The sequence below is a fragment of the Vigna umbellata genome, chromosome 11 (genome assembly GCF_029865625.1).
Source record: "Vigna umbellata cultivar VRB3 chromosome 11, Vumbellata_1.0, whole genome shotgun sequence".
Taxonomy (NCBI): Eukaryota; Viridiplantae; Streptophyta; class Magnoliopsida; order Fabales; family Fabaceae; genus Vigna; species Vigna umbellata.
In genome coordinates this window covers 2,855,877-2,882,040 of record NC_142175.1, presented here as the reverse complement: position 1 = coordinate 2,882,040, position 26,164 = coordinate 2,855,877, and the positions used below count along the sequence as shown (strand labels likewise).

Sequence of the window (26,164 nt, the reverse complement as noted above, 5' to 3'; positions counted from 1 at the left end):
GGTAAGGCGCCAATAAAATCAAAATCGAAGGACCGAGTGTTTGATCTAAAACAAATTAGTAATAAGGATTAAGTCATTGATGAAATTTAAAAATATTTAGAATGTAATTAAACCAACCTTAAATAAACAATTACCAAAACTATAAATACGAATAGGTAAGGTGGTTGATTACGCATTTATTACAATATTTATTATCTAGTATTTGGATTTGAATTAACTTTAGCATCAAAACAATTTTTATAGTATTGCACATGAATATGAGTGTGAAGACGTGGAGTATTTGAGTGTGAAGACGTGGAGTATTGCACAACAAACTTCTATAAGTGACCGACTGACCCTACTTACATAAACAACTACTATACCGACAATATCTTTCGGTGTCATATAAGTTATCACTTCTATATTTTTCCGCAAACAATGTAAAACAATAGTGTTAGAAACGGTAACAGAACACAATTTCCAAAACCAAACTATTGAAATAAAACTGATATTTATGTTGTATAGCTTGCCTCAAACAGAAGGGGGCATGTACCATACTGATGACGGATAAACATTAGAACAAAGTTTATGCACGCAAGAAAGTTTAGGAAAAACTTGGTAAGAAATGAAGCTGTTGGTTACCAAATACATTCATGTGAATTTTCTAACAAAATGTGTTGACTTAGCGAGTTTATACCTGCCAACAAACTCAGCTCTTGCAATTAAGTTCGCTCCTGAGGCTTGAATTCATGCAAATCAGGTACATAAGAGTATTTCATTTGAGGGCATTCCTTTATAGTCACTTGATCCAAGCATGGGAACTTTAACTTGAAAGTTCCTGAGTAAATTACTACGATGTTTGGTAAAGATTGAAGAGACAAAAAGCTGAGCTGGTCAAATGTTATATCTTCATCTTCTGATTCATGATCTTCCTCTTTGGACACTATTTCCTGTATTGCTTGACAATCCCGTATGGAAAAGTGCTTCAGTTGACCTAGTCTTTTGGCTGTTGAGGATGTGAACAGATATAACAATCCATGGCATTCATCAACACTCAAAGAGGTAAGACTTGAAAAAGACAAGGTGGATGGCCCCAAAATTTTCATGTTAGGGCATGAAAACACTTCCAATGTTTCTAGTGTTTTAAGTAAGGGTTCTACCCATGAGTGCTCTAATCCGATGGTATTAAGCTGTGGGAGATTCTTCAGATGTAATCTTTTCAGCTTTAGAAGTACTTTGCTACAATCATTGGTAGGTCCTTGAGAGCAGAATATTTCAGTGAAGGAACTGCAAACCACTTCAAGATTTTCAATGTTGGGTATCTCTTCAAGTAATCCACTAGAGAATATATTTGACTTATCATCTTCATGATAGCACATTAATTTGAGAAGTTTTAAATTTTGCAGGAGTTGTGCAACATTTGCACCAAATTGTCCTTGTCCAATCCTAGTGTCCTTCCGAGTGATTGCTTGGTGTTCAATGCTTGGTATAACCTAAGAAATTTCGGAACACAAAAAGGTATATGAATACCAAAAGGTGTCATTCAGGGAGAGTAATGAAACCAGTAAAATTTTAGAAATTGTCCTTGCCTGGAGCTGTCCTTGCAAAATTGCCATGGCGTCTTCCTTTTTGAGTGATAATTGCACCAACTTTGGAAAAACCTAGCAATTGTTCAAAACATTTGATAAATTTCGCACTAATTTATTCATATCGGGACATGCAAGCACAACATGAAAACTGCAGAGTTAATATATTTTGGTACCTTTTTAACTGAGAAAGCAGGTTGCTGATGTATTGAAATACCGAGTTGATCCTTTGTATCTGAAAATTCATCACTATGATTCTCGGTTTTAAACAATTTCAACTGATCACAATGATATATATCTAGATGTGTTAGCATTGGCCATTCCTGAGTGTGTTTTCCAGGGTACAAGTACTTGAGCTCTGGCAATTCCCATAGTGTTATTGAGGTCAGACAATGGAAATTGAACTGTTTAGTTTCTCCTTCAGAGGCTGTTTCAGTCTCTACAAAAATTTTCACCAATGTTGCACAAGCTCTCACATGAAGCTTAACAAGATGATTGGCCACTGATGTTGGAAACAAACTTTTAAGGGTTTGACAGTTAGAAATTGACACTTGTTGCAAGTCTTGAAGGCTCAGAATTTCATCAGGATTCAGATTCCAGATGTGCTCCAGATTTGGCAACTGATTTAGAATGAGTTTCTTCAAAGGAAGAGAAATCGGTTTCATATATGCTCCTTCACCTCTCACATCAAATATTGCCTTCACAGATTGACAGTTGCTTACCTCGATCTCTTTGAGGTTAGAAAGAAAGCGTAGTAAATAGAAAGGAATGACATTGGAGAGAGATTCACATTGAACCACAGCTATAGATTGCAAATTGTTGAAACAATCGTTTCTTGGAATTGGAACTACACCAAGCCAAATCTCTTCCAGGTTAGGGTGATCACCAAATTTCAAATGCTCTAAATCGCAAGCGGATTTTTCCACCTGTACATGCAAAAGAATCATTAATTTGGAGACCTTAGCAATTTTCTTATTAAAAGAAAATTTTCACTTATTTATTATAGATAATGATAAAAAGAATGCATAAGCATAAGGTAGTAATAATTTTGCACTGTACGGATAAGAATTGAATTGAGAGAATGAATTCTTACCTCTTCGTGAAACAATTTCTTGATAGTTGTATTGAGATCTTCATGGAAGATTAAATCAGAATCCTTAGATGTTTGAATTCCTGAAAACTTTGGCACTTTCATGACTCCTTCAGAAAAAGTTTTCATACTGGGACATTTAACTACCATGACGACTTTTAAATATGAGCATTGCAGAGTGGCCTTCCCTGAATAAAACCTTACAAGTCTTGGCAATGATTTCAGCTTGATTGATTTGAGTCGTCCAAATACCATCTCAGCACAACCATCTTCGTTTTCATGTTTAATAATTTCTTTCATTGATTCACAACTATTTATGATTAGGGTCTCAAGTTTCACCAAACTTTTGACTGTTGCAAATGTGAATAAATATTCCATCCTTTCACAGAGTTTCACGCACAGTACTTCAAGATTGATGAAAGACACTGCACAATAAACTAATTTTTGTAACTGAGGGCACCTCTTAAGGCTTAATGCTTGAAGCTTTTCAGAGTACGGTTGTACCCAAGGGTGTTCTAAGCCCACCGACTCTAACTCTTTTAGATCTACCAAGAATAATTGTTTCAATCCCGCAAGTCCTCCATCGTGAACTTGAAGTTTTTGAGAGGGAAATATCTCCTTCAAACCAAAGCACTTTTTAATTGCAAGATAGAATACATTGGGTAGTGTGTTAAAGAAGTCAAAAGGCAAACTATCTTTCTCAATGTTATCATCCTCAAAACACAACCCAAGAATAACTATATTGCAAAGAATGTCTTGTAGCAACTGTACTTCTCTAAATAACATTATGTTTTCTTCATTGAGTGCCAAAGCCTTTATTTTGGGAGAAACCTAACAATTGAAGACAAACAAATTCAGAAGAAAACGTGTGAGTGTTTTTAGTTAGAAGCATTAAAAGGAAAATGGAAAGAAAAGGAACTCAGAAAAGTGTAAATGTTGATGCTTCGTTACCCTTTCAACTGAAAACATAGGTTGTTGCAGTGGGCTAATTTGAGCCTCTATAGCTCCTTTCTGATTTTCATCAAAGTCTGATGTGAATAGCTTCAATTTAGGACAAAAGCACACAAATAAGGTTTCCAATAACGGACAATCCAGATCATGCTTTCCAGGATAAAAGCAACTCAAGAGTGGCATGTTTTTGAGATATAGCCACGTCAAACAAGGGAATTCAAACATTATTTTGGTTCCATTTTCCGTTCCATCTTCCTTTTCAACTATTTCTACCAGTTTTCCACACTCTTTTATGCTAAGTTTCTCAAGCTTCCCGAGATTTCTTGCTAGGGACGAAGAGAACAATGTTATCAAACTTCCACAACCATTAACAACCACTTCTTGCAAATTATGAAAGCTGATCATTCCTGTGGAATTTTCCTTCCATACACGTTTCAAATTTGACAAATTGCGTAAAGTAAGTTTTTTCAAACCAAAAACTACTCCCTTCGTCTTGACCTCACTCTCGTCAATGTCGAATATTATTTGCATTGCATCGGATTTTTTCACATTCAATTCTTCTAAGTTCTTCAAGTAAGGAAGTACATGAGATGGAATTAAAACAGTTCTATTGCATGCTGCATCAAATTCCAATTTCTTGAAACTACCAAAAAAATTGTCTGAAACAATAGGTTTTCTGTGGTGAACTCCAGACATCCCAAGATAATCTTCAAGAATCATACGCTTTGAATATTCCATAAATTCCTTCCAAGTCAAGAAACTCAACGTCAGAGTAATGGACGAGTTTCATAATTAAGGCTTAAATTTTCTTTTGATTGTCGAAAACTATATATATGCATCATTAATTGAGATATATGACATTATTATTTTTCTGATTAAATTATGAGCTGAATTTTTATGTAATGTTTACCATTTTGTCATTGTGAATATAAACCAGCTTATATGACACTTAATTAAGAGAGCATCAATCAAGAGTTACTTAAATCACTTTCAAATCATTTTTACATATTCTTGAAATATTAGTATTTTCGATCAATAATCAACCTTCATATGTGTTTGACATGCCTGCTTTTCAAAACATATGAAAGAGTAAGATATAAAATAATTGTAATAGAAACTTGGTATAAAATAATAAATCAACTATTGCTGCCAAAATATGCTATAGTTTTGCTATAAAAGGCCAATTAAATTCGGGTAATGAATTCTTACCTGTTCGTGAAGCGACGTCTCGATTGTTGTGTTGAGATTGTCGTGGAATACTACAACAGAATCTTTCGATGTTTTAATCCCCGAAAGTATTGGCATATTTATTACTCCTTCAGAGAAAGTTATCATATTGGGACATTTAGCTACCATAAAACTCTGCAAACACAAGAATTTCAAAGTGGCATTTCCTGAATAAAAGCTTAATAGCTTTGGTAAGGAATTCAGCTTAATTGATCTGAGCTGTCCAAACACTATCTCATCACAAGCATCTTCATCCTCCTTTTTTACAATTTCTTTTATTGATTCACAATTCTTTATGCTTAGAGTATTAAGTTTCACCAAACTTTTGAGTGTTGCAAATGTGAATAAATATTCCATCTTTTCACATAGCTTCACATATAACTTTGTAAGATTGATGAATGACACTGAACAAGAAACTATGTTTTCTACTTGAGGGCAAGTGTGAAGCTTTAGTAGTTCAAGCTTTCTAGAGTATGGTTGTACCCACTCGTGCTCCAAACCTATGGACTCTAACTCACTTACTTTTATCAAACATAATTGTTTCAATCCAGCAAGTACTTTGTCATGAACCTGAAGCTTTTGAGAGGGAAATATCACCTTCAGACCAAAACATTTTTCCAAATGAAGATATTCTAAACAAGGTAGCTTGTGAAAGAAATCAAAAGGCAGAGTATCATTCTCAATTTCATAATCCTCAAAAAGAAACCAAAGATGACTTAGCTTGCAAAGAAGATCATGCGGCAAACATCCATCTCTCAACAACATGATGTTTTTCTCATTAAGTGCTAATTTTTTCAGTTTTGGAGAAACCTAGCAATTGAAGTCAAACAAAATCAAAAGAAAATGTGTAGTTGTTGTTAGTTAGAAACTATAGAAGAAAAATATATATTGAAAAGAAATGAAGCACAAAAGTGTTAAAATGTTGATGCTTTGTTACCTTTTCCACCAAGAACAAAGGTTGTTGTAGCGGGCTAATTGGAGCCTCTATAACTTCTTCTTTATGACTGTCACCAGTATCTGATGTGAATAGCTTTAACTTAGGACAATACGCCACAAATAATGAATCTAATATGGGGCATTCCAGATAATGTTTTCCAGGATAAAAGCAACTTAACAGTGGCATATCCAAAAGAAATAACACGGTCAAGCAAGGAAATTCAAACGTTAATGTCATTCCATGCTCCCTTTCATCTTCCTCTCCAACTATTTCTTCCAATTTTTCACACCTCTCCATTCGAAGTGTCTTAAGTTTTTCAACACTTTTGGCAAGGGATGAAGACAAAAGTGTTACCAAGCTTCTACAATCAGTGACAATCACTTCTTCCAAATTGGGAAAGCTAACAATTCCTCCGAGATTTTCCTTCCATACACATTTCAAATTTGACAAGTTTTTTAAAGTAAGTTCTTTCAAACTAGAGACTATTCCCTTTGTCTTGTCCTCACTCTCATCAAAGTCAAATATTACCTTGACTGCATCAGAACTATGCACATTCAACTTTTCTAAGTTCTTCAAGTAAGGGAGTAAATGAAATGGAATTACGACAGCTCTTTTGCATGCTGCATGAAATTCCACTTCCTTGAAACTACCAAAGAAATTGTCTGCAATATCAGGTTTTATGTGCTGAACTCCCGTTATCTCAAGATATTCATCAAGAATCATGTGCTTTGAATGGTTGAAAAATTCCTAAAATAGCAAGAAATTCAATATCAGGGTATAATTAACAAGTTTCATACGCTTCGTATTTAATTAATAAGATCACTCAGATTTACCTTTGATTGCAGAAAACTGTATACTTGGATTTGAATGAATTATTTAAGTCATATTTGGTAATAAGCCTACAACCAAATCATTTGTTACTACCATTATCATTACTATTACTATTATTTATTTGTATAATGAGTTCCAATTATCTAAGATATTGTACAATCCGTCCTATTAATATATTGTACAATCGGTGTCCAACAACTTTGAACATGGGACGTTCCTAAAGGAAATGTAATGGTTACAATCCCATGTTAGGATAAAACTTAAATTAAGAGGTTACTCAACAACTTTTATGAACAATTATATTTAACTGTTTTAGAAGAGCAAAAGTCCGCAAGTTAGTGTGTATGTTTTAGCTATTAATGATCATTATAGTGTTGTTTTATGTAAGACAATATGGTTTGGAGATGAAAAGCCAAATGTTTGTCGTATAAGTTGTGATGTGCAGTTGAAATGAAATACACAAACAAAGTAAATTAGTTTATAAACAAAAAAATATTTTTTTCTAACAAATTGGTATCAAGAGTTAATTAACCTAAGTGTTTGAGTGCTTGAGAAAAAGTCAGAGAGCTAGAAGTTTAAGTGAGATGGTCAACCTTGCAAACAGTGTGTCCATGTCCCAATTAACAAAGAAAATCAACTATATGACAACTAGAGTTTGTAGATGATGGCTCTCCTTGGTTCCCAATAAGTGTAGAATGTAGTTGAAAATGGGTACCAAGAGCCAAAAGACAATGAAGAACATATGGTTGCCCAAGTTTCTATGTTGAGAAAAACACGAGTAAAGGATAAAACAACCATGTACGTGTTGTACCAAGTTGTGGATGAGTCCCACTTTAAGAAGATACAAATGCTACATCTTCAAAAGAAGCATGAGAAATATTGGAGAAAACATATAAAGGGGATGACCCAGTAAAGCAAGTCTGACTTCAAACTCTCAAGGACGAGTTTGAGAGCTTGAGGATGAAGAAGACAGAGGGCATAACCAAGTAGATAACTCGGGTTGAGACTATGGCAAGTCAGCTCGGTCGAAACGGAGAGTCGATGCTCGCTAACCGAGTTGTAGAAAAGATCTTGAAGTCGTTGACAAACTATTTTGAGAATAGTTTATGTCATTGAAGAATCCAAGGATTTTTCAATGCTCTCGATTGAAAAGCTTTCCAGCTCCCTAGAGGCATATGAATAGTAGAGAAGGAGGAAGAGGAACCACTCGAAAAGCAAAGGTGGCCTTTAAGGAGAAGAAGCCACCTTATACTTATAACACTCAAGGTCATGATGGTTGAGGCCGAAGAGATAATGAAAATGGAAAAGAGAAATCCAGTCTATAAAATTGGTGTGGTCGAGGACAAGGTAGTGGCTTTAAATGTGGGAAATATGGTCATTTTGACAAGGATTGCAAATGTTATAATTATGGAAAGGTTCGTAATTTCATGAAGTATTGCTAGTCTGAGCGAATGAGGAGCTTACGCGTTAAGCTAAGTTTAAGCTATTATAATAATTCAATTTGGTATCTCAATACAGGAGCGAATAATTACATGTGTGGGGATGAGAGCCTATTCAAAGAGCTTTCCGAAGTTGAGGTTGGGCACGTCTCGTTTGGAGATGATTCAAGGTGGTAGTAAAAGGCTGTGGTACAATCTAGTACCTATAGAAGAAAGGACGAGTAAGAGAAATCAAAGACAGGTACCATGTACTTGATCTCAAGAGCAATATATTGAGCATAATAGAGATGTTCAACTCAGTTTTGATGAAAGACCGAGTACTATATTTGTAAGATAAATTTGGCTGCTTGATTCCTTGAGTATAAATGAAGTACAGGTTGTACAAGTTGGAAATATAGTCCAAAAGAGGTGCTTGAAGCTCGACGTGAAGGATGAGGCCATAATGTGGCATTTTATAATTACTTTTAGTCTATTCTATTGGTTGGAATTTTCTGGTATGGAAACTTGAGTTATGGATCCTTGGGTGTGTGAGAACATGCTCATATTTAGGGAAATTTGTTGATTTTATGTACAGTTGAATGAAAGGGGATTTTAAAATGAGCAATTAGATAAATCGGTACTAGTTCACAATGTTTTGAACCATCTAAAAGTTTTTAAAAGTGAAGATTGCTAATTGGTGTAATTGAAAAACTTAAAATTCTGAAAAATTGAGGTTTCTACTGATATTATACTAAGCGGTAACAGGGTAGCGTTGAGCGTCAACTCCAAAAATTCCAAATCAGAGAGTTATTGTGTGACAGAGTGTTCAGCGGTAGTCTTTCACCGTTGAACCATATTGTTCTGGGGAGCTTCAGCGCTAAGCGCCAGCTTATGCCGCTAAGATTTACTTGGATAGTAAGCCCTTGTCACACTAACATTGGGCGTGCCTTAGGTGTTGTTGAGCACCATTCTTGTTGTTGGTTCTATTACTCTATTTCTTACATTTCTTTTACTGGTTTTGATGGTTCAAAGTTTTGATATTATGGTTATTTATGGAATTGTTTATGGATTTATTGATGCATATGTTTGTGTATAATGATGTATGAAATTTTTATGATGATGGACAATGAATACGAAAATATATGAAAATATTTGTTGGTTGTAATTGATCATGAACATTATATCACTTAGTATGGATGAATACAAATATGGGTGATTGTTTAATATTAAGAACTTGAATGTGGAATCGTTTTTATGGAGGAAAGTATGTGTTTGGCGTAATTCAAAATAATCTTGAAAGAAGATTCTATAGTTGTGTTCCTTTAGTTTAAGCATTAATGTAAGGATTCAAGTAAGAAAATATCCTGACACTTTAATAAACATTCACACTCATGTAGAGTAGAAAGAGTTGTGTGTGAGAGTAATAAGAGATCCTAGTCTGAGGGCAGGATAATGGCCTCAAACGTGAAGGAGATTTCGCTTGCAAGTGGTAGGGTGAAACTCATTGAAAATGATTTTGTAGGACAATAAAGGCCACCACAAGTGCATGTCTCTAGTGAATCCAATGTCAATGCATGTATCCGGATGATGAAGTTTAGAGAATATGCAATTCTATGTTTTATTATTCTATGAATATTTGAAATATGTTATTTTATGATTAAATAAATTTAAATGTTAAATGCTCATTCCTTTTATAAACTAACTTATCTTCTTTTGTGTTTGTACTTCTTGTGACTGTTGTTTTTTTTTTTGTAATTATCACCTTTATCAATGTGAGAAGATGTGAAAATAGGTGTGTGATTACCTTAGAAGGAAGATATTGATGCAATTTTATATATATATATATATATATATATATATATATATATATATATATATATATATATATATATATATCTTTAAAAGTGATTTGGTCAACATTTAGTTTTTTTTTGAAGTTATTGATGTAGAACTTCTCTTATATGCTAGTATGGTTATTTTGCAAAAGTGTAATAACATAGTTACATGTCTATCTATTTTTGACTGCTATGGATTATCAGCCAGGTAAAGTTTATTTAGTAATATTGTACTATTAAATATGATGCTAATTATTTATGTTTCACTATACGGCCCACACACTAAAAATAATTTTTTTTAGTGATTACTTATTAATCAATTAACGTTATAATTTAAAGGACCGTGAATTTGTGCATTAGGGATATGTGTTTAATGCCAAAAGGATATGATGGGTATTAATGTGTAACGTTAATAAAACATTTAATTCGTATTTGTGTACCTAGTAAAATAATTGTTTTTAAAATAATTATCCATCAAATAAAAACCTACCGCTAAATAATATAGTATATTCTAATTGATTTGAGGTTAAGAGAAGAGTATTTTATAACACAAGAAAAAAGAAATAGTAATGTAATACCAAAGAAGACTATTTAGTATGTATAAAAAAATTAATTAGCATAAGTAATTCGCACCTTTTCATGAAATAAACTTTCGACAGTTGTGTTGAGATCGACGTGGAAGGTGAAATCAGAATCTTCGGATGTTTGAATCCCCGAAAACATTGCTAGTTTTATGACTCCTTCAGAGAAAGTTATCATATTGGGACATTCAGTTACCATCACATTTTGTAAACATGGGCATTGCAAGGTGGCATTTCCTGAATAAAAGCTTATCAGCCTTGGCAAGTATTCCAGCTCAATTGATCGGAGTCGTCCAAATATTATCTCATCACAATCATCTTCCTCTTCATTTCTTGCAATTTCTTTGATTGATCCACAATATCCTATGAATAGAGTCTCAAGTTTCACCAAACATTTTAGTGTTGCAGACGTGAATAAATACTCCATCCTTTCGCAGCCCATCACAAATAAATCTTTAAGATTGATGAATGACACTGCACAAGAAACTATGTTTTCTACTCGATGGCAACTGTAAAGAAATAGCCAATCAAGCTTTTTGGAGTATGGTTGTACCCACGTGTGTTCTAAACCTATAGACTCTAACTCACTTAACTCCAACAAAAGTAATCTTTTCAATTCAGCAAGTACGTTGTCGTGAACTTGAAGCTTTTGAGAGGGAAATATCTCCTTTAGACCAGAGCATTTCTGTACTGTAAGAGATTCTAAATTGGGTAGCTTGTGAAAGAAACTAAAAGGCAAACTATCTTTCCCATTGTTATCATCCTCAAATGATAGTATAAGAGATTTTAGTTTACAAAGAAGGTCTTGTGGCAAACGTGCATCACTCATTAGCTTAATGTTTTCCTCATTGAGTGTTAATCCCACCGGTTTGGGAGAAACCTAGCAATTGAAGTCAAACAAATTCAAATGAGATGTGTTGACGCTAGTTAAATTTTACAAAAGGAAAATATATTAATGAAAAAGAAAAGGAAACACAAAAGGTTAAATTCTAATGCTTCATTACCTTCTGAATAGAGAACAAAGGTTGTTGTAACAAGTCAGTTGGAGCCTCTAAAACTTCTTTTTTACTATCATCATCAAAGCTTGATCTGAATACCTTCAGCTTAGGACAACATGCCACATATAACCTATCTAACAAGGGACATTCTAGATGATGCTTTCCAAGGTAAAAGCAACTCAACAGTGGCATGTTTTCAAGATTTAGATATGACAAACAAGGGAATTCAAACATTATTGTCGTTCCATGTTCCATTTCATCTTCCCTTCCAACTATTTCTATCATTTTCTCACACTCCTTTATATCAAGTGTCTCCAACTTCCCAAGATCTTTGGCAAGTGATAAAGGGAACAATGTTAATAGGCTTCTACAACCATCAACATCCACTCTTTGCAAATTCGAAAAGCTGACAATTCCTTCGAGATTTTCCTTCCACACACATTTTAAATTTGACAACTGTTTTAACGTAAGCGTTTTCAAACGAAACACCATTCCATACATCTGGATTTTTCTCTCATCTATGTCAAATATTAGTTTTGCTGATTCGCATTTCTCCACATTCAATTCTTCTAAGTTCTTCAAGTAAGGCAGTACGTGAGAGGGAATCAAAGTGTCTCTTTTACATGCTTCATTGAATTCCAATTTCTTCAAACAACCAAAGAAATTGTCCGGAAAAGCAAATTTGTCATGTCGAACTTTCTTCTCGGGATAATCAACAAGATTTATATACTTTGAATATTCAAAAGAAACCTTAAAAGGAGAAGAAACTAAATGTCAGATGTACATGACAATCAATGATTGAATGACTATAAAAAATTAATCTTTACGGTAGTTCTTATGGTATATGTAAAACCCGCACTTTATTTCATTATATAATTTGTTATAAAACAAACTTGGAAAATGAAAAAAGTGGAAATTGTTTCAAATAATTCGAAGAGTATGATAAAGGTCATCGGTTGCACAAATTTGATTGTGAAATTGTGCTAGACATTTGGATATCAAACCCAACTTGATAATACAATCCATAAACCTTGACCTATGAAACTGGGAAATAAATTACTTAAATTTGTACAAAACGGCATAATCTCCATGCTTCATATTATTTATGTTTTGCAAAATAATTGAATTATTATTTATGAACATTTTCAAAGAAATTAACATTAGATTATCTTTGGAGATATGATGCAATGAAAATTTGTGATGATCAACATACTTTAATGCATACCTGGTTTGTGAAATGTGTTTGTAGAGTGGCATTCAAATCACCTTCCCAATACCATTTGTCTTTTTCTCCTGCTTCAACATGTACTTTTTGTAGGTTTGGAGCACTTTGGAGTTCAGATAATTTTGTCATTTGAGGACATTCACTTACTACTAATTTTTCTAGTAGTGGGAATTTTAAGTCACACTTCTCAACCCTAGAGAAACTTGTGAGATTTTGTAGAGACACCAATTCTAATGATTTTAACTGTTTAAATTCAATCTCTCGTACTTTTTCCACTTTATTTTCTGCAACGATTTCCACAATCATTGGGCAGGAGCATACCTTCAACGTTGTGAGTTGAACCAAAGTTTTAGCAGTTGAGCATGTCATTAAACTCCTCATTGATTTACAATTCATCACTTCTAAATATGTCAAGTAACTAAAAGTTACCGAAGATGACACTAAATTTTTCAGTTTTGTACAATGTTGAATGCTTAAGCGTTCCACCCTTTGAAGAAGCACCTCGTGCTCAAAGCCAATCTCCTCTAGAGACCACATCCTTTCTAGTTTCAGCTCTTTAAGTTGCACAACACCACCAATTTTTTCACGTGAAATAAGACTTTTAAGAGCCCAAATCCTTTTCAAGTGACAAAGTTCTAATGTTAACCTTTTCAAATTGGGAAGTCTATGAAGAAACCAAAAGAGAATTTCATTATTCTTCAACCCATACAAAGTAAGTTCTTCTAGTTTGTGCATTCTGTGAACATTAACAATGTATTTTTGCAACCACTCTGCTTCCTTCAAGCTCAGCGACATGTATTCCAAGTTATATATTGCCTAAATAAATTAATAAAAAGACCTATTGTTAGTCTTAAAGCATACTAGTTGAATCATAATGTATTATTTTGATTTAAGAAATAAAAGACGTAATCTCACATCCTTGTTAAAGGTTGCTAATTCACGCTTTTCATAAAAAACAGGACATATGCTATATTTCCAACAAAAAGCTTCAAAAAAGAACTTTTTATTTGTATCTGAAAGAACTTTATGTACCTTTTTTGCAGCTAAAACAATTGGTTGCTCTTTTGAATCTGTGATTTCTGAAGTCAATCCTTCGAGCATGCTACAGTTGATTATATCCAATTTCTTTAATGGTGGCAACTCTAAAGTATGAATTCCTGAGTAGAAACTCCTCAAGTCATGCAAGTCTATTAATGATAGAGTATTTAGATGAGGAAATTTAAAGCTGATAGCAGTTTCACTTGAATGTTTGTCCAAAGCAATAATCTCTGTCATTGCCCCACAATTCCGTACCTCAAGGACTTCTTGTTTTTCTAGGTCATTGGCAATAGAAACTGGAAATAGATACTTCAATTTTGGACTCTCATAAACTCTTATGCTTTGCAAATTATTACATTTGAGTATTTCACCGGTGTAACCCTTCCATACGTTCACCAAATTTGGCAGGTTTTCTAGAATTATTTTACCCAAATTTGTTTCAATAATATCACAAGTGTGCGGAATATTTTCAAAATCAAAAATGTTTTCAACCAATTTGCAATCTGTAACTGTCAAGCTTTGAAGGCTTTGCAATCTTTGCCCCATATAATTAGGAAAAATTGTAACAAGTTTATGGCACTCTCTTATCATCAAAGAGTTCAAACTGCTAAAGGAATGCAAACCAATATCGGATTTCCAAATGGTACAGAGTTTGTCCATGCAGATAATCTCCATTTTCTTCAACTTAGGGAAAACATCAATATACTGTTACAACAAAAATAATACTTTATATGTGAGCAATTGAAAGACCTAATTACTTAATATATCAAACAAAGGATAGCATTAATCAAACTAAATATTAAATGAATCCACAAACCTCTGCATCTTCTTGACGAAATATATCCTCCATCATTGCACATTCACTTACAAAAATGCTTTGAAGATTCACCAAACTTTCGGCCATAGAGAATGATAGTAAATACTTTAAATTACTGCAATCTGTCACATTCAATGTGAGCAAATTTTGAAAACAATGGTTACACTGGTCACTCCATATCTTATGGATGTTGATGGAGGATAACTCCAACCATTCTAATTTGGGAGTTGAGACCTGTAAGAACACATAAAATACCACAACAATGAGACTTCATTTCAAAAGACTTTTTCCCCAAGAGAAATGACAAAACTTAAACAAGTAGATTTTTTTGTATTTCTATTAAGGGAAGAACAACATAGAAATTAAACATTACACATGAAATTATGATAAGGTTCTCACATACCTTTTCATTGAAGAGTGGAAGACAAGAATTGGTGACCATGTGCTCAACATCAACAACAATATCTTTGTTCCTTTGTTGGAATACTTGGTCTTGCAACGAGTGTGGACTACCAGGAATCTTATCAGCATTATATAAATAAATAAATGTTGGTAGATACTTCAACTTTAAAAGTCGTAACTGGGGAAACTGAATCTTATCATCGCTGATAGTATTAGTTTGACTTTCTTTTGAAACTATCTCCTTCAAAGAATCACAGTCACACACTTCAATTGTTTCAAGCAAAGTGAGGAGTCTAACCATAGAAAATAGGAAAAGGTTTACCAATTTAAGGCATGTTTGAATCTTGATGACCTTTAAATTGCGGAAAGAGGTCTCTACAAGCTGATTGTCACATATTATTTCCAAATTATCCAATTTGTAAAGCCATATGGACTCTAATTTGGGAAAAGCGACTAAAGAGTGAAACCGCTCCTTTGGATTGATAATATAGTTAATGCCAAAATTGTTTACAATGGATAAATGTTTCAAATTTGGAAATCCTTCAACATTTAATTCATAGAAAATATCTTCAACATCATCGAGTTCTCCCAACAACAAGCATTCAACACTTTTGAACAACATTTTAATCCATTTTTCAGAATGAATATCAATACCTTCTTTTAGGTTTAATGCCAAAAATTTTACCTCCTCATACTTGTCTGGGACTTTGAATTCTCCCACTTTAAGCAAGTTAGACAAGTTGAATTCACCAATGACAATCTTGTAACTATTCAACCTGTCAAAAAACAAATTCTGGGGAAAATAGGAAGAACAATGGATGTGTATGTCTAGATTTTGTAACTGATTCAAGTGCATCAACTCAGAGAGACTAGCATTTTCACTTTTCATATTCTCTTCAGCCTCCCATATAATCAAGTTGTCTCTGATATAAAACTCCTCTAAAATGCCCATCCTCGGTATGATATTGGAAGTTATTTGTCTTAGTTTTAAGCAATTGCTTATGTCAAGTAATTGAAGCTTATCCAATTGCCCAAATTCAAGAGGCAAATTTTCTATATTAGATCCTGACAAAGTAAGGATTCTTAAATTCTTTAACTCACCAATCATTGATAGGTTCTCTCCTAAAGTGCATCGCTCCAAACAAAGCATTCTCAATTTTTTTAGGCATTTAATTGATGAAGGTAAGCAAGATAAATTAATACCAGTTAATACCAACACTCTGAGTCGAACCATAGATTTAAAAAATTCATCTGGTATTTCAAAAGATTCATTTTTATTGTCAATATGTAAGACTTCAAGTCGAGGACAATGTATACTCTCAGGAAGCTCATCATTGATGTCACAAAAGTGTACAAAAATGGCAGAGTACCTTTCAAAGTCATTTTCGTGAGGCCACTCATAAAGTATTGCATTTTTCTTATAAAGAACATGTTTTTCCTTGGATGATATTGAAAGAGCAACATCTCGCACAATGTCATGCATGTTGAAGCGATCAATAGAATAACTTTTCACCAACAAACTCGATTCTTCTAGCTCTTGTATCATCTCCTTTACTCTTTTCCTTGCATCTGTAATTGTGTGGACTCCTGGAAGCAAATCCAAACCAACACAAAATTTCACCAAGTCCATAATCAAAGCATCACTTCCCATTCTAGCACAGTGTAAGAAGATACACTTAAGCTCCTCATTTTTTAGATGATCATAGCTCAACTTTATTGAGAAGTCAGTAAATCCCCATTCTGATGTAAAATTTTGTCTTTTAATTTGTTGACAGACATCTTCCCATGTAGATAAGCTTTTATTCTTTAGTGTCCTTCCTATGGAAACTAAGGCTATTGGAAACCCAGCACTCCATTTGGCAATTTCAGTAGCACTCCTATCAAACTCAGAATTTTTCACACCAGCAACTTTCTTAAGCAAAGTCTCTGATTCCTTTTCATCAAGGACTCCTACCGAAAAAATTGACCTTTGTTGCACATCCATTTCATTACATAATACTTGTTTATTTCTAGATGTTAGAAGAATTTTGCCTCCTCTATAATCGTTAGACAACTTTTCCTTTTTCATCTTATCCAAATCAACTTTTGACAACTCTTTTATTTCTGTCTTATTATAACCAAAATCAGATATGTCATTGACTTCTTGTTGGCTTGCATCATCATTACATGGAATCCCAAGTTTATTAAAGTCCAATCCACCCCAAAGATCATCAAGGATAATAAGGGTGTTCTCCTTTTCATTCTTTAACCTCTTTCGAATACGATCTACTCTTGCAATCTCACTTTCCTCTTCCAATTTCATTCCTAGCATGACAGCAATTTGCTCTTGAATTTTTTTGAAGTCAGGATTTCCTGTAATATTTGCTATGATGATTATCTCGAACAAATTCTTTTCTCGAGCTTTGTTAGCAATTTCTTTGACTAAAGTGGTCTTACCCACACCACCAGGCCCATAAACTCCAATCATACCAACTGTAGAGTCTTGCAGTGCTTTCATGATCATCTCCATAGTTTTAGTTCTTGATGCAAAGCTTTCATAAACATTGTTTGAAAAAGTAGCATCAATGGATGGAAATTCTTGGTACGAAACATTGTCAAAAAAAGCTTTCCAAAGCTCATCTCCTATAATTTCCTCCACCATCTTTGTAGCTTTTCTACCCAGTTTATACCTCAGTCGGAAATTATTTGGAAAGAAACCAATTGAGCAAATTGTCTTTGCATGACAATCATCATTAATAAAACTTTTATATTCTTTTATTTTATCATCCATGAAGGTTAAGCAATGTTGAACGTCCTTTTCAATTTCATCTCCACTCCTTAGTGCACTATCAACTTGATGTTGTAGTCTCTCCTTATTATTTTCCAACTTCTCAATGTAAGATTTCAACTCCTTAAATTTGTCTTTGTAATTAAAAAAGTAACCCACTTGTCGTTTGACCACACTTGCCGTAATATTAAGTGCACTTTCAGTAGTTGTTGAGACAATTGGATCCATGGTCCCTTGATAATGGGCGCTTTCGTCTTAATTGTTTACTTACGATTAGTCCTTTTTTTCCTAAATAATACAAATGCAGAATTTCAGGGTTTATTAAGAAAAGGAAATAGATAAAACGTTCAAACAAAGAGAACATAGATGTTTATAAATATTACAATAATTTATAAATAAACACAACATTAAAAGGCATCATAAGGTTGTTAATGAAAAATGAACAATTTACATTTATAGTCATATTTATAGTCGGTGGTGTGGCGTCTGTTATTTCCAATGTCACTTGTCTACTCTAGTGGAGTGGTATCTAGGAATGACAAAAATATTGTGTCAATGAAGATAAATTTCGCTGTGGATAGTTGTTGATACCCATGGATAGCGGATAACAAATATGAAAAGTCTAATTTAGTTAAATTCGTTTTCTCTCACTTAACCTAAGATGAGAGAGGATTTTTAGGTCAAGAGAGTGTGAAAAAGTCGTAGTCTTTGTAAGAAAAAAGATAGAGAAAATTTGGTAGTAAATTCACCTAGTCATCTCAGTAAAATTGTGATTCTTGCTTCATTCACCATTCTAGCAGCACGTTTGTGACATACAATTCTTTAGTTTGACTGTTGAGATTATCAATTGGAAGCTTGTGGTTAGGTAAATTAGTCACTCACGATTGCTTTTTTTTAGGTTTCTCTTTCTTTGTTATTCATATTTGAGAGCATTATTTCTTTGGAGTATTGGTCAATCGTAGGTACTTATTTGTGTTTTTTTTACTCTATTATATTCATATTTGATCTTAGTGAAGCATGATTGATTGGTTTGTGTCTGTGGGTTTTTTCTTCTCACATTGAGAAGGTTTTCTCACGTTAAAAATATTGGTGTTCTCTTTTATGATTATTGTTGCAATTTTTATTGTTGTTTCCTCATAAATTCTTGCAGTTTGGGAGAATTATTTTTGCTTCATACTTTAGTATTTTTGGTTGTTGTGTGCTGTTTCCCCTATCATATTGGTTTCATAGTTTATTTTTGGGCGTATTTACTTGTTTGAACGATGTTCACAAATACAAATATGGTTGCTTTAAATGATACAAATTATTGGTGCAGAAAGGCAAGATGAAAGACTTCTTGTTGAAGAAATTGAATCTTCATGTCTTTACTACATAAAAGCCATATTCTATATTGATAAAGGATGGGACTTTGAAAACCAATAGAAGTATGCTTTTATTTGACAATACATAAAATACAATGTGTATAATCACATTGCTAAAGAGACACAAGCTAGAACTTTATGAGAAAAGATTGAGTCTTTGTTCTAAGTTTGGTAATAATAAATCGTGTTTTTTGAATTGCTTGATACAAAGAGAGTTCTTCCATTACAAATCACTTAGATGAGTTCCAAGGGCTCCTAGATCAATTGTCAAGAATGAATATCAACTTTGATGATGAAGTTTTGGGACTATGACTACTAAAAAGAGATATTTTTGGTTTCAATTACAAACTTATCCTCTAATGGCAATGTTTCTTTCCATATGAAAAAGAGTGGTGCTTTAATGAAGAGGTGAAAGGGAAAGTACATGGTTCTTCTTCTTAGTTTGAGATGCTAGCCACAGAAATAAGGAGAGAAGTCAAAAAAAGGAATCAAAAGGTGGTAGAGAGAAGAGTAGGAGCAAGTCCAAGTCCAAGAAAGAATAGGTTAACTATTTACTTCTTATTGTGTGTCCTAAAGGTCAAAGTCCTTGTCTTCATAACCGTTTGTCCTGAATACCTATTTGGTCAAATTGGGAGGTTACTTGTAGAAGGTACTTCCATACCAAAGTCAATAAAGATTCATCCATTTGAGTAATTAATACATAATAAATGCAATCACATATCTCTTTATTTATAAATTTCAGAATGAGCTTCAAATTACTAACGGTCTAATCATAACCCAATTGATAATAATTGTGTTTTGTCATAGGTTCATTAAAATTAGGTGTAATCATATTAAATAATAATCGTTCGTCCTATAAATTACAATAATCATTTGACCTCTCAGGATAATCACAACAATCATGTTTCTAGGTCATTAATCACAACAACATGTCCAAAGTAGGATAATTGTGTAGTCTTATATTGACTAAATGGTCATTAAATACATCTTGTATTCCTACTTTGGACATGTTTATTCTTCAACATAATACATGCTCATCGAAAATGAATATTGATAATAATTTAAACTAAGAAAGCATAATCAACATAACTAATGAAAAAAAAATTAAACTAAGAAAACATAATGAACATAACTAAAAAATAAATAAAAATATGAAAGAAAAAGGCTTCGTTATCGAAGTAACTGAACTTTATATATATATATATATATATATATTGAATTATTAATAATTTTATTCTTATTAAATTTATTATTATTAATATTGTCATTATTAATATTATTAATAATAATAATAATATAATAATTATTGTTAATGTTAATATTATTAGTATTAATAATTTAATTATTATTATTACGTAAATAGTGGAATCAATTTTATTTTTCATTAATATATATATATATATATATATATATATATATATATATATATATATATATATATATATATATTGTCTTAAAATAAAATTAAAATTTAAAATAAGAAAAATATTATAATTATCATTAAAATAGTTGTTTTTTTATTTTATTACACATGAATCTTCTGCTCTCGCACAACTGTAAATTACAATATTCATTTATGATTATGTAGGTCTTATTTTTTTGGCCAAACTCTCAAATATGACTTTTATTGATTTTTTTTAATTGGGTTCTTATTTTGGAAAAATTGAAACAAATAGAGTTTTGTCGTTAAATTGGACAAACGTCATTTGATTGGCCATTACGTGGTATGTTGAGAGTAATATTTTAAATGAGGTAGCATGATATATATAGTAATTAGATTATTTTGACGTATATTTTCTAATTTTTGAATTAAAAAATTGGGAAAATTATAATTGAAGGCAACTCCTTTCTCAGCAATTTGATTAATACATAATTAAAAAATGATAATTCACATTTGCTTAATCAAATTTGGGAAAAGTGTGAGGATTCTTAGAAGTTTCTGGTTTTGTGTTTGATTGGTAGTCAGGGAGTTTAGGTTCGTGATGAAGGCAATGGAGATGAAGGATGTGCGAAGTGGCTTCGCGAATTGGGAGTTTCTGCAATTAGGGATTCTTTCTGCTTTGAAGGCGCGTTGGTTTTCGCGATTGGTCGAGGAAGGAGAAGCCGCGATGGCTTCACTTGGTTCGTGCATGGAGGTCGCGATTGAGTAGTTGTTTGCGATCTTGGTTCTCTCTGCTTCGCGATTTTGAGTTCCTATGTTAGTTCTCTGGGTTTTTGATTTTGCTGCAGGTTGTTGGATCTTAACCGCAAGGAGGCGCGAATTAGGGTTAATCATGGCAACGACCTGAGGATTTAGTGGTGGCGCGTTGAAGCGATTTGGGTTTGCAGGTCCGATGATGGTGAGAATGATGGATGTGCATCGCGATGAAGGTTGGGCAAAGATGATGATGGTGATTTGGTTTCGCAACGACGATTTTTGTGTTGTGGTTGCAAGTGGTGGCTAATGGCAGCATGATGTCTTGAGAAATGAGATTTTGTGGCAGCGACGCATGGTGTTGAGAAGGTTGATGGTTCCAATGTGGATGGTTAGTGAGGTAATGGCAGGGGTTAAGGTTTCACGATGACAGCACAAGAAAGGGAAAGGGAATTAGAGTCTCTAGAGGTGGAAAACGAAGTTGATTAAACAAATGTGAATTACAGAGAAACGAGCTATCTTAAATTACAATTCTCCTAATTTTTTAATTCAAAAATTAGAAATTACACGTCACAATCATCTAATTATCATATATATCATGTCACGTCATTTAAAATATTACTGTCAGCATGCCACGTAATGGTCACTCAGACACGTTTCTCCAATTTAACGGTAGGCTCTATTTATTTTAAATTTTAAAAAAATAAGGACTCAATTGAGAAATACTGATCATATTTGAGAGTCTGGCTTAAAAATAGAACCTACAAATCATTAAACAATTTTTTATTTTGTGAAAATGAAAATCCAACCCTCTCTTTTATGTAAATCCGTTAAAAGAAATCGAAGAATCACTCTCGACACCGTAAATCTGTTGAAGGAAGAGGCTTACATATTGTGTTGCACTTAAGTGATCTAAGAAAATCAGTTTTTGAAGAGTATGATACTGAGATAGTGTTGGTAGCTTCAGGACTTGGCTTCTTTCTAACTCACATTTCAACCGTTGAGTGTGAGTGAGTGATGTTACTGTGAGGAATAAAGAAATCAGGATGAATTTAGGGCTAGCTGTACATGTGGGTCCCTCTTATAACACAGAGTTGAAGATGTGAATCAGATTTTAGCATAAGAAAGAGAGTGTGTGTCCTTCTGATTTGTTCACGCTTGAAACATATTGCAAATTGTTTTACAAATTTAGAAACATATTGCAAATTGTTTTATAAATTTAGAAACATATTGCAAATTGTTTTATATTAGAAAATTGCAAATTGTTTTATAATTTAGAAACATATTACAAAAGTAAACATAAAAAGGGAAAAGGCTTCTGAGGAGGAGGAACTGTTCCAACTTTGTTTATGTAGATTCTTAATCATTAACTTTGGTCTTGATGGTATTTTAAAATCAAGTTATGTCCGTAAATAATACTTAAATTCTAATATTTATTCTTCCTAACCACGATTATATGGCAACAGCTGTCAGACACAATTATTATATTGTATTCTTTGAATCTATTGCCCATCTCTGTTTATTATCCTACATTAGGTCTGGTCTCATTCAGACGTGTTTGGACAAAATATATATTATAAGAAATGCTACCGACAAAATAGTAGGTCATATATAACCCTTTACATTTCCACAACTTTCTGTTGTTAATAGCATGCCAAATATTAAAACTTTTATATCCTTTAAAAATAATTACTCATTTTATAATTTTGTTAACAATACAATAATATATATTATAGTTTTAATTAAAAATAAAATAAATATAATTTTAAAATATTATTCTAAGTTGTAAAAAAAAAATTTAGTTACATGTTTTTGGTGGATATCAAAATATTCCTGTTCTAAATGATTGTTACAACAATAAGTGTTGATAAATTCTGGGCGTGATGGGGCCAATATCTCTTAGAGGAAATAAAATAATAATTGAAATAATGGTGGCTTATGCCATTGGGTTTGCGTGTCTCAAGAAGTCTTTCAACTTACTGCTTTTTTTTATTAATAGTTGTCTGTTTAAACATTTTTTTATCATAATGTGTTTTTCTACATATAAAATTTAAATAATTTATTTATGATTTCAACAACTTATTTATATTTCAGAGTATCAAGGATGCATCACAAACAAATAAAAAGAGCACACAAATATTACAATTTTAAATAAATTCATTGCGTTTCTTGTTCCTGCTCTTTCACATATTTATTCTTAAACAAGAAAGATGCTCACAAAAATAATATCAATATTAGCCATGATTTAAACTAAGTAAAGCATAATGAACATAAATAATAAAAGAAAAACAAAACAAAAACTGTCCTGCAGTGAAAGTGTAGACACATGACTTTATATAGAGATAGAGAGGTTCTTTTACCTTGTATGAATTTTACAGTTCTCACATAATGCATCTGAGTCTTTTACAGGGTTCTTTGGAGAAATAATTCTCAAAGCCTTATAATTAAGAAAAGTTGAAGAAGTTAAATAATGAAAAAGATAGGAAGAGAGATGTGCAAGCTCAAAGGTGTGTTGAGTATATACTGTGAATAGAAGAAGACTTACAGATTGCGTTGCAGCGAGCTTATCTAAGAAAATCAGTTTCTGCAGAGGATGAGAGTAAGAGAGAAAGTTAGTAGTTGGAAGAGTATTCTTCGTAACATAGAGTTGAAGATGTGAATCAGATCTTAGCAGAAGAAAGAGAGTGTTGGTGTGGTTCTACGAGGAGTAAATAAAGATGAATATATTGCTAGTTGCCCGTGCTCCTTCTCATTTGTTTGTTCTGATATAAAATATTTGTGTGTTCACACTGGGCAAATTGTTTATAGACGTGGATATTTATAAAATTTTATATATTTTTTATTTTAAATAAAAGTATTTGTACTTTATTTTTAAAATATAATCTCAAATAAACAATTTTATCTTAAAAATATAATCTAAATAAATTATGTAATACAATATTAATATAGGTAAAATTAATTTGAAAAAATAGACTTAAATAAGTTGCACTATAAAAATATAAATATAAATCAAATTAATCTCTTTAAAAAATAATTTTATAAATAAAAATGAAAGAATATAAATTTATGACATCATTCAGTTCTGAATAGTTCTTATATATTATAATATTTTTTAAACTAATTTATTTTAATCATTTAGTTCTAAAAAACGGGTTGTTGATATTTACACATGTATCTACAAGTAGATAAATTATATTTGTCCCTTATGAAAAGATAATTAAAACACAATATATAATATGATATGTATGTAATAGTAATAATTGTTTTATATATGTTATAAATTTAAAATAAAACATTTACAGACATAATAAAAATTCAACCTAATTTAAAAGAAAAACTTTCTCTTTAAATAAATTAGTACATAATTTAAATATTTAAAAATAAATGTAACCCACTAAACTTTCTCAATAATTCAATAAAAAATTTCTCAAGTTAAACATTAAGGTTTGGAATACATTATTAGTAAAAATTCACTTAACAAGAACATATTTAAAGACAATAATTTGAAAAAAAAGTAAATACCGTTATTTCATTTAGTTAAATCTTATAAAATTATTTGTGTCAACTTTCTTGAAACTTGTTGAGATTGTTGATAATCTTCAAGAAACAAGAATTGTCGTGGTGTACAAGTCTTGAAGATTTCTTGAGAAGCAAGATTGATTGATTCGTAAAGTCTGATCGTTCTGTACAACAGAGGTGTTTACTGCTTGATCAGGAGCTTTAGTAAACACTGAGTATTGTTATTTTCCTATGGTGTATACAGGAAGAAGAACGTGGTTCTTGACTTTGAGAAGGGTCTCAAAGGGGTGACTACAGGAGAGGATTGTTCTTACTGCTAGTCTTTTTGTATTTGCCTATATTAGATTAGTGAGTTAGAGAGGTGATTTATATTTTGACAGTGTGGTCGCTATAAAGCTCTTGTTGTAAAAACTCAGATCTTTATAGTGCATTGGCTTCCAATCTTGGGTTGAGTGGAAGGACATTGGATGTAGGCAGATTGGCCAAACCAATATAAAACTCAGAGTTTGAATTTTCTTCTCCCTATCTCTCTGCATTAAATCGATTATACTCTGTCTATATTCGAATACCCATATTGTTACATTGCATACATTTTTACTTGCGATTCAAGAAAAGTTTAAATACTTATTGTTTTGCGAAAAAGATTTAAAAATGGACTATTTTTACACAACACCAATTCACCCCCTCCTTTTGGTGTGAGAAACAAAGCACATCTTTTCTAACAAAACTTTTTCGAGCAAAAGAACTATATTTAATTTAATCTTTTAATCATTTAATTTTTAAGGCAACACTATATTCCATATATCAACAATGTAAGAACATAGACAATCACTTTTGTTAAAAATATTTGTAGACATTTATATATAAATTAAATTTTGTTTTAATTTGGGGAGGAACTAAATTGAGACAAAATAAAAATACAGGGACCAATTGAAACAAAATAAAAATACAGGGACCAAATTGAAACAAATACAATGACACGTGACATTGTTAGTGCCATGTCACACTATCATTGCGACATGGCACAATATCAGCTTGACACGTGAAAAAAAATTTATTTTAAAAATAAATAAAATAAAAAAATAAAGTAAAAATAATTTTAAAATATTTAAAAAATTCTGAAAAAATGACTAGCTGACATGTGGCACCCCTTTAACGATGTTAATACGGAACTGACGGCAAAGACCTAATTGTATCAATTTTTCAAAATAGAAACTCAATTGAGACAAAAAAAGTGAAGAACCTATTTGAGAAAAGTCATCAAATAGGGACTACCTGATTGAACCTAATAAAAGTAATAAATGAAGTTTAAAAATTATATATATATATATATATATATATATATATATATATATATATATATAAGTGCAGGTCAGTAATGATAATAAAAGGAAAATAAAATTAAAAATAAGGAATTCCTCTTTAGTTATGGGTGAATCCCTAGGTGCAGTTTGGACCTAATTAGGCC

General features: G+C 32.2%; 1 protein-coding gene across 1 annotated transcript; it reads right to left on the bottom strand.

Moving 5' to 3' along the window:
- Positions 1-473: 473 nt before the first annotated feature.
- On the bottom strand, positions 474-23,945 carry LOC124837460 (uncharacterized). Its single transcript, XM_088101544.1, has 15 exons — positions 23,723-23,945; positions 23,538-23,614; positions 14,917-17,970; positions 14,514-14,747; positions 13,691-14,401; positions 12,659-13,474; positions 11,440-12,183; positions 10,488-11,315; positions 5,771-6,517; positions 4,816-5,643; positions 3,607-4,350; positions 2,659-3,486; positions 1,742-2,491; positions 1,569-1,640; positions 474-1,472 (listed from the first exon to the last, which is right to left on the bottom strand). Exons 3-15 carry the CDS (start codon positions 17,908-17,910, stop codon positions 702-704), a joined length of 11,067 nt encoding a protein of 3,688 aa, XP_087957670.1. The 5' UTR covers positions 17,911-17,970; positions 23,538-23,614; positions 23,723-23,945; the 3' UTR covers positions 474-701.
- Between the last annotated feature and the right edge of the window lie 2,219 nt (positions 23,946-26,164).

Excerpts from the sequence above, each read along its gene's own strand:
- LOC124837460 (XM_088101544.1), bottom strand. The coding sequence starts at position 17,910 with ATGGATCCAATTGTCTCAACAACTACTGAAAGTGCACTTAATATTACG. Across the intron at positions 13,475-13,690 it reads TTGTTTTAGCTGCAAAAAAG|GCAATATATAACTTGGAATA; the intron begins GTACATAAAGTT and ends TAATTTATTTAG. Across the intron at positions 3,487-3,606 it reads CTATGTTTTCAGTTGAAAGG|GTTTCTCCCAAAATAAAGGC; the intron begins GTAACGAAGCAT and ends TTCAATTGTTAG.